Source organism: Engraulis encrasicolus, chromosome 24 (assembly GCF_034702125.1).
Source record: "Engraulis encrasicolus isolate BLACKSEA-1 chromosome 24, IST_EnEncr_1.0, whole genome shotgun sequence".
NCBI lineage: Eukaryota > Metazoa > Chordata > Actinopteri > Clupeiformes > Engraulidae > Engraulis > Engraulis encrasicolus.
The window spans coordinates 37,226,924-37,235,990 of record NC_085880.1 but is presented as its reverse complement, the minus strand read 5'-3'; the positions used below and the strand labels follow the sequence as shown (position 1 = coordinate 37,235,990).

Genomic DNA, 9,067 nt, shown 5'->3' with positions numbered 1-9,067 from the left:
GTCCATCTTAATCAGGACCTGTGCCTAGGTGTGATGTGTGGGGGGGGAAGTAAGAAGTATGTTCCCGTGAACAGCAGCTATTCTGTATGGCCAAATGAATGCAGATCTATTGGCATATACGTATCTTTTCCCCAGTTCTCCTACTTTGGAGCAGAGGACAGCCTGGTTTGGTTTCCATCCTTTCACTTTCTTTTTGCCCTCTTTTATTTTTCCTTTGTCGGTCAGGTACAAAATAAAGAAATGCTTACTGTATGTTATTGAGTCAAAACGTATTATTGAGTCAAAAGGTAAATAGTTCACTTCCATCACTTCCATATTATATACAGAGTATAGCCAGAGGGATAAGTCTGTTTGTTTGGGTGACCCTACCAGTATCAGCGGAGTTTGACTTTTGCATCAGGGCGGGGCAAAAATATAATATGAATAATAATGTATTACAAAAATAGATTCATACAAAAAGATTCCTATTCATTTCAAACTGGCGTGTATTTTAATCAAGCAGCGTTTTGGAGCACATCCAGATAAAACAGGTGCCGGACTTAAACACGATGAAACAAGAAAAGAAATGTCAGAAACACAAACTCACACCTACACCTGACGAAGACCAGATTGGTCGAAACGTTGTGTTGAATAAACTGAAAGCAGCAAAAGTGTGCGGACCTTCTTCCTTTTCTTTTTTCATCTATTTTAATCGAAATGGGGGGGGCAATGCCCCCTCAAACTGTGCCCATGCCCATTAGGAGTGCAAAGGTGCGTTTCGCGACAACATCGTTGCTAACTAAGTTAGCAACTTACTGGTTGCAATGCTATTTCCCAATTCAACCTGACGAAAAACTACCAACTGTTTCCTCACGATTTACGTTTTGTCCTGACTTTCCATGAATTCCTAAAACTCAGAGGAGTTCAGCATTTATTCTGCTTTGGTCTTGCCTTGTTGACGTTTCCCAAAGCACTTGTGTACACAGAATCGAAGTGTCAGAAAGATCAGCCATCCAATCAGCGCAGCGATGGTTAACAGGAAGAGGAAGACATCCAGGCAGCGGAGTTGATACCAGGTGAGGTCGTGGGCCTGAACACGCAGGTGTTTGGCTCCTCGGTTACGCATCACAAACTCGATCCAGAACACAGCTCGGTCCAAGGGTCTCAGTGGCTGGTCGTGGTGGAGGCGGGACAGCCTCATCATATTTTCTTTGTACCTGCAGAAAAAAAGTACAGCTCTATTTAAAACGATCCTATATCCTGAGTCCAATAAAGCAACATTTATAGCATAGCTAACTTTAAACCCTAAAAAATTGTAATGACTTAGACGTTATCTGTTGCTAAGGATCTTGGTAATGTCAAACCAATGTTATTGTGATTTAGTTGAGTCAATCATTAGCTTGTCAATCATATGAGACTGTGGTCAATGCTAATAAATGTGTGCAATCTGATTGATTATTGCTTAACCACGTCAGACAGTATCGTGAAATACATTAACTGGATCTAAATGTCTTCAGAAATGATTACTTTACTTAGTCTGGTCAATTTGGGGTTGTAATGTTCAACAATTTTGCACAGAGCCCATATTATTAGATTGTTGTCGCCAAAATTGTAATGACCAAGTCTTAATCTCTTACTTAAGGCTATTGGTAATGTCATAGCAATGGGCCTGACGATGGCATCTGCGCAAAGATAACTGTGCACCAAAAGCTAACAAACAAAGAGTTTGATGTGTATGAGTTCAGCTTGTCAATCATATATGGGACTGTAGTATATGGATTAGATCCGATTAGATTAGATAAAACTTTATTGCCTGTTACACATGAAACAGAAAAATGTCCTTGATGTGGCTCCTGTCACTGTCACAGACATTAGGCAAGACTTGACAAAACAGGACATAACAAAACAAGACAATACATATATGTTGAGGCAGGATGGCTGGTAATGTTCACCATTTGTTGGGTAGTGCTACAGTTTAGGGGATGAAGGATTGTTGTAGAAGATTGTTTAAGATGTTGGTAGGTACATTTGTACATTCCAATTGGTTATTACTTAATTGTCCAATTCAGCCAGGTGATTGTCTGGTTGAAGGATCACCTGATTGAATTGGACTGGTAAAACAAGGTCATTTGGAATATATGGCACTGGATTATAACTAATGGATCCGTTTTGTCCATCACTGTTCAAAAAATGTTCTATGAACAAACAGTAGTGTGCTACATGAAACTCAGATAACGTATCAGACAAATAGAATAGGAATGACCTGACTTGAAATGTATCATAATAGTCCACGGGCCACGTGAGATGCCGGTACCACTCAGAGGGGCAAAGGTTGCTTATATTTTTTGAAAAGATTCATGTCTGAAGTTAACATTTTTGTATGATAACCCTTCTGGAAGTATAACACAAGGAGCAAATGACAAGGTAGGCCACTGTGATATATCATACCCAATAATAAATCACATACAAAAGCAGCTAGTGAGTCTAAAACTATTACTAGTCACAGCCATGTTTTATTCATTTTTGGCCGATTGCATGGCAGGTGCCAATGTCGTGCCCTGGTCTGTACTGTACTTACGATGGGTTGTTTATCACCGCCTGTAGACCTTTGACCAGGTCACTAGAGTCCATGGTGTAAAAATCCAGCTGAACAGCCGCACCTTTCTTCTCTAGGATGAATATGTTGTCAGGTTGGTCTCCAAACATTGGGATTCCCACCAGTGGCACCCCATGGAAGATGGCCTCATACAGACCATTTGAGCCTCCGTGCGTTATGAACGCTTTGGTCTTTGGATGACCTTTGTGAGAGGGTGTAAAAAAATAGTATGTAGATATTACATTACATTATACACATACTTAGATGTTTTATATCCAAACTTTTCAAAGAAGAACTAAATATATAAACAACATACAAATTGGTGACTTGCTAAAGACACATCAACATACACAGTAGATAAGGAATATCAAATAATAGAGTTTGTTGGAGAGAGGAGTTTTGATTTGCAGGAAATAGGGCATAGATCTGTCCACTCAAACCACTGAAGCGGCTTCAGTGATTGTTTTGTTGTTAGATGGGAATAAATGATCTCACCAAGCAAGTCATTCTGAGGAATCCATTCGTAGATTCGTACATTGGCAGGAAGATGTTCAGGTCTTTCTCCTTTAAATCCCCATATAACCTGAAACATTGCATTGACACTTTTGGATCAGCATTAGGTAGCGTCAGCATTTTTGGTAACACTTAACTTGATGCCGGCGTCATACACATGACGTGACAGATTCATAACAGTGTCAAAATAGTGTCCCTCTTCCACTCACTTCCTGTCACTATCTCACACTGTCATTAAAGGTACACTGTGCAAGATTTGTAGTTGTTTATTTCCAGAATCCATGCTACCCATTCACTAATGTTACCTTTTTGATGAATACTTACCACCACCATCAAATTCAAAGTATTCATTATGACTGGAAAAATTGCACTTCTCATACATGAAAAGGGGGATCTTCTCCATGGTCCGCCATTTTGAATTTCCAAAAAAAGCTATTTTTAGCAGCAAAAATGACTTTACTTGGGCCATACTAGAAAATATTTGCTTATTACTTAGTAAGCTTTCCTGTAAAGATCAAATTTGGCAATAGGCAGCCCAGTTTCAATGAGCAGCATAGTTGCAGTACCTTTTCTGACCATTTCCTGCACAGTGTCCCTTTAACTTGATGCCGGCGTCATACACATTCATAACAGTGTCAAAACAGTGTCATGACGCAGTCATAGACGGGTCATAAACATTATTGGTTTTTGACATTGTTTGGGCTGTCTTTACCATAACGGAATGTCACTTAAAGGGGTATGCCACTATTTTGGGGCTTAATACAGTTACAATCGTTGGCCAGGGTCTATAAAGGTGGTAAATTGTCTTATTTTTCATGTAAGTCGGTTTCTTGCTTTAAGACAAGTGAAAAGAGGGAATATGTCGCTAAGCTAGTGAAAGTCAATGCATTCGTATAGCATGCTACATGCTACAGTGATCCATTGACTTTCACTAGCTTAGCGACATACTCCCTCATCTAACTTGTCTTAAAGCAAGACAACGACTTACATGAAAAATAAGACACTTTACCACCTTTATAAACCCCAGCCAACGATTTTAACTGTAAAATAGTGGCATACCCCTTTAATGAAAACTGTCATAAAACATTTAGGACATTGGCAAAATGTTTATGACACGTCCATGACTGCGTTACGACACTGTTATGACACCATTGTGTCATATGTATGATACCGACGTCAAGTAAAATGTTACCACATTTTTGGACATCCAAAGGAGATGCAAAATCAGTGTTCCCAGACCTCAGCACAATAGTGTGTGTACAGTTTTGAGTTCTAACTTACCGTACAACAATTTTTTTTTTTTATTATTTTTTTTTTTACCAAACAGGGTTTTCAGTCAACCAAAAAAAGCATTACAAATACATCACATGCCTTCTGTGGGATCTGTTGAAAAGCTGTCAGAAACATGTCTCTCCTCTCCGGCGTGAGGTCCTTGTACATGGTGCCAAATGTAAACACAACAACACCATCATCTCCTGAGCTCTGCACAAATTCCTCGAAGTCCTGAAAAAAGCCGAACCCATCCACAATCAAATCCCACAACATCAAATTCAGCTGATATATTTTTTTAAAAGCCAGAACTGACAGATGAAACGTTCCAAAATGAGTTCAGTTGCTTAGAGTACACCTAGTCCTCTCACGCGAAGGGAGAGGGGGAGGGGAAGGGGGGGAACTAGCAGTGAAGATATCTATGTGCCGCAGTCGAAGTACTCAGAATGTGTTACTACGCCTTTCATTACAGTGCCATTTCTTTATCTAGATAGGAAATTGCCACGTTTCATTTTGCACAACTACTTTTGGATCGGTAAACCAGTCATGCAAGGCTGTTTAACTAAAGAACAATTTGGTCACTTCTAACTTAAGGCACCCAATGCTCCCCAAGGCAAAGCTGAGCCAAGCTAATGCTAACGAGTTTGTATCGCGCACGTTGCTGACTGGGGCCAAGTCCGAAGTCCGGGGAAGGACGGGAGGAACTCATCTCAGGTAAGAGAAGAACACTCTTTGTTATTGAAACACGGAGGACTGCTCCTTTAAGATTAGGGTCTACTGTAGAGTTGATGTATTAAAGCGATTAAGGTTGTCTGTAAACTACTAACTGGAATTTCAGCAAACGCCAAAGATTTATGTTATGTCAGGGTGGACTGTTGAAGAAAAGGCCTCGTTAACATGTATTTTAATTTAATAATAATAATTTTTTAAAAACGCTTACCGCTGGCAGAGGTTTAGCAGGTTTGCAGTGATGGCCGCCAATGAAGATGAAATTTGGTGGGAAGGGTCTCGGGTAGTCCCACTCCCAGTTGGTGCGGAAAAGCCACAGGTCGGCCTTCCTGCCCAGCACTTCACACATGTCCGTAGGCTCCCCTATTTTGTTTTAGAGGTACAACAAAGAAATTAAATCGTCATGTATTTCCTTGCATGCGGCCCTCATGCATTTTAATCCTATTCAGTTTGCTGTTCACTTTTTTGGGTGCTTGCACATGATGTACAGTAGGTCTGTTGACCTTGTTTCCGGTATCCACTTGGCAGTTGTGGGTAAGCAGATAGGGCGTCAGACTTGACGTTCGACTCCCGACCCGTCACATTGGCATAGGGCAGTCATGGGTAAGCAGATAGGGCGTCAGACTTGTAGCTCAAAGGGTAAGTAGTTAGGGCGTCAGACTTGGAGCCCAAAGGGTAAGCAGTTAGGGCATCAGACTTGTAGCCCAAAGGTTGCCAGTTTGACTCCCGACCCGCCAGGTTGGTGGGGGGAGTAATTAACCAGTGCTCTCCCCCATCTTCCTCCATGACTGAGGTACCCTGAGCATGGTACCATCCCGCTGCAATGCTGCCTTTCAGGTGCCATTGGGGGCTGCCCCCTTGTACGGGTGAGGCATATATGCAATTTTGTTGTGCGCAGTGTCCACTTGTGTGCTGTGCAGTGCTGTCACAATGACAATAGGAGTTGGAGATTCCCAGTTGGGCGTTCACTTTCACTTGACTTCACTTGGCATATCCATGTCTGTGTGCTACTGTTAGAGCCACTGTTACAAGATTGTTGTTACCAAAAGGGTCAAAGTCTTAGTAACTTAACCCCTTTGTGCAGAGCCCCTTTATGTTATGACCTCACTGTTATCCCTTAACTTCAGTAGAGGTACATTCATATACTGCATAAAGAAAATTCAGATCAATAAATGAAAGCACTTGAGATGAAACACAGAGATGGAGGTGTGTCTTGTTTCAAAAAAAGTAATATTTAAATAAAATATTTAAGAAGGAGACTGTGCATTTACTGTATGCAAGTCTTACTTACACACATCATGACTTTGTTTTCTTTTATGCGATTTACATTTTCTAGATGGGCCCCACTGCCAAAAGTGGTGAAAACAAGGTCAACAAGGTGCAAACACTTCGTAAAGAAAAACAGATCTGCATGCATGGGTCCCATGCGACGGGCCACATGCAATGGCCATACCTTTAATTTCACTGTAGAGCTCGTTCATGTGCACGGACGTGAAGAAGTAGAAAATGGCAGTGTGACTGGCATAGGTGATGAAGTTGCCCAGCCTCTCTGAGAAGTCCATCTGATCCGTGGCTGTGATGGGGCTGCTGGGTACGTAGGAGGGAACCGTGGGCATCTGACCGCACATCCTCTCCAGTGTGAAGCCAAAGGTGTTCCTCATCACGATGATGTAAGGAACATCCAGCAAGTCGGCCAACAGGTCACCGCAGGGAGTGAAGATGTCATTGAGGACGACGTCATATTTATGTCGTTTCAGCTCTGCCACAAGGGTCTTGTTTCCCGTCAGTCCTTTACAAATTACAGTTAGGTAGTTAAAGAAGGACTTGAAAAAAACTTTTCCTGCAGAGTACGACTCCTGGGCTGTGCCAGTCCTCTGGATCCTCCAGTAATCCACAAATTCGTCCCAGAATTTGTTCATGTCTTCTTGTTGCATGGGGACGGCGAACTGACGGATCTGAAACTGTTCTTGGTGCGTGTGGTCGATCGTCGGAGATCCGATGTTGATTAAAACCGTGACGGTGTGGTTATGCGCCACCAGCGCGTCCACGATGACCCGCATGTTCTTCCAGTGGCTGAACTCGCCCGGGATGATCAGAACTCGCCCCCCGTGTGTCTGTGGAATTCCACCAACCAATAGGAGCAGCAGTAGCACGCAGAGGTCAGGGGTCATAATGGCCATCTCTATTGGGAGAAGAGAGCATCAAACTGTATGAACGTTTTAGTGGAGACCATTGTAAACCAAAGTTAAAGGGACACTGTGTGAGATTTTTAGTTGTTTATTTCCAGAATTCATGCTGCCCATTCACTAATGTTACCTTTTTCATGAATACTTACCACCATTGCACTTTTCATACATGAAAAGGGGGATCTTCTCCATGGTCCGCCATTTTGAATGTCAAAAAATAGCCATTTTTAGCTGCAAAAATGATTGTACTTGGACCATACTAGAAAATATTTGTTTAATACTTAGTAAACTTTCATGTAAAGATCAAATTTGGCAATAGGCAGCCCAATTTCAATAAGCAGCATAGTTTCAGTACCTTTTTTGACCATTTCCTGCACAGTGTCCCTTTAACTATTTTGTGTACAATGACAATATACTGCAACAAATATTTATGGTTTCTCTCATTCAACAGTAAAACTGATTAAACGAGTTTGTGGATGAGTAAAGTTTAGTTCATTGCTGAATACATGTTTACAATGCATTGTTTACAAAGCAACAGTACATAAACTACAGTTCATAATTCACAACTAACATTTCATTATTATTCATGAAGCATCTTTCAGACCAAACCGGCGCTTCTAAATCGTGTGCTTAAAACAGTGCATCAATACAACTACTATACAAGTTGTATACAATGGTGGTTTAGCTGACAAACCAGACAAATGTGTCTGAACTGAAACATAATAGGACAACTGAGCGCAAACTCTTCATTATAGGTATGCAATACTAGCATAGGGCAGCCGTGGCCTAGTGGTTAGAGAGTTTGTCTTTCAATCTAGAGGTTGCAGGTTCGTATCCCCCCTGACCTCTCTCTACATCTCCATGACTGAAGTGCCCTTGAGCATGGCACCTAACCCCACATTGCTCCAGGGACTGTAACCAATACCCTGACAAATAATAACTGTAAGTCGCTTTGAATAAAATGAAAGTGTCAGCTAAGTGAAGTGAAGTGTAGCTAGTAGTGGCTGGTAGCTAGTGTTTGTACAGACCTTTTCTGAATGGGAGCAGGCAGTAGAGGGTGGCGCTCCAGTCCTGTGCATGAGAATCAACACAAGGTTGTCTCTGTCCCTCTCCCTGTTAATCTCCTCCTTCTCTCTTTCTCTCTTGAAATGTTTCTCTCACACACTCATTCTTATCTCTCTCTCTCTCTCTCTCTCTCTCTCTCTCTCTCTCTCTCTCTCTCTCTCTCTGGTTTTGTGACCAGAGTAAAATCCAGAGATTGGCTCGCGAGTCACGTGAGTAGTAATGATTAACAAATGTCTGAGAAGACTTTTGAACTCCACTTGTAATCTGTCCGAACCGATTGCTCCACAGAATCCATGCCATTTAACCCCTTAGCGCAGCACTATGGCTCTCTGTAACATCATAGCAATGTTGTTATGATGTAGTTAAGCATTTTCAGCAAGTGAATAGCTGCAGTAAGAGTCTTGATGACATTTGTCTGTAGCTATCATCTTATTTGCATGTCAGGGGATACTCTGAGAGGCAGTTTTTATCTTCATGTACAAATGCACTGTAGTAGTTTTTTAGGGCCCGACCACCAAAGGTGTGTAGGACCCTATTGTTTTTCTAATGTTTATTATTATTATTAGGCCTCTTGTTATTATTATTATTATTATTATTATTATTATTATTAAGGCCCAAGCACCAAAGGGCAGTGGAAAAGGGCATTTAGAAAGCCACGTTTTATTTCAATCTGTGTAACAAGTCATTAGAGTGGGTTTAGCACAGTTACGGCATTAAGGCCCAGCCTATT

At 41.5% G+C, this 9,067-nt stretch overlaps 1 protein-coding gene across 1 annotated transcript; it reads right to left on the bottom strand.

Annotated features, from left to right (window-relative positions):
- Window positions 1-467: 467 nt before the first annotated feature.
- On the bottom strand, window positions 468-8,410 carry LOC134441502 (UDP-glucuronosyltransferase 2C1-like). Its single transcript, XM_063191848.1, has 7 exons — window positions 8,301-8,410; window positions 6,540-7,268; window positions 5,298-5,449; window positions 4,460-4,591; window positions 3,071-3,158; window positions 2,558-2,777; window positions 468-1,196 (listed from the first exon to the last, which is right to left on the bottom strand). The coding sequence occupies exons 2-7, from the start codon at window positions 7,264-7,266 to the stop codon at window positions 911-913; spliced, it is 1,605 nt and encodes a 534-aa protein (XP_063047918.1). The 5' UTR covers window positions 7,267-7,268; window positions 8,301-8,410; the 3' UTR covers window positions 468-910.
- Between the last annotated feature and the right edge of the window lie 657 nt (window positions 8,411-9,067).

What these genes read in the sequence shown, in the direction of transcription:
- LOC134441502 (XM_063191848.1), bottom strand. Translation starts at nt 7,266, where the DNA reads ATGGCCATTATGACCCCTGACCTCTGCGTGCTACTGCTGCTCCTATTG. An exon ending in GCTCTACAGTGAAATTAAAG is followed by an intron (nt 5,450 to 6,539) that starts GTATGGCCATTG and finishes AAAACAAAATAG; the next exon opens with GGGAGCCTACGGACATGTGT. An exon ending in TCCTCAGAATGACTTGCTTG is followed by an intron (nt 2,778 to 3,070) that starts GTGAGATCATTT and finishes CCTCTCACAAAG; the next exon opens with GTCATCCAAAGACCAAAGCG.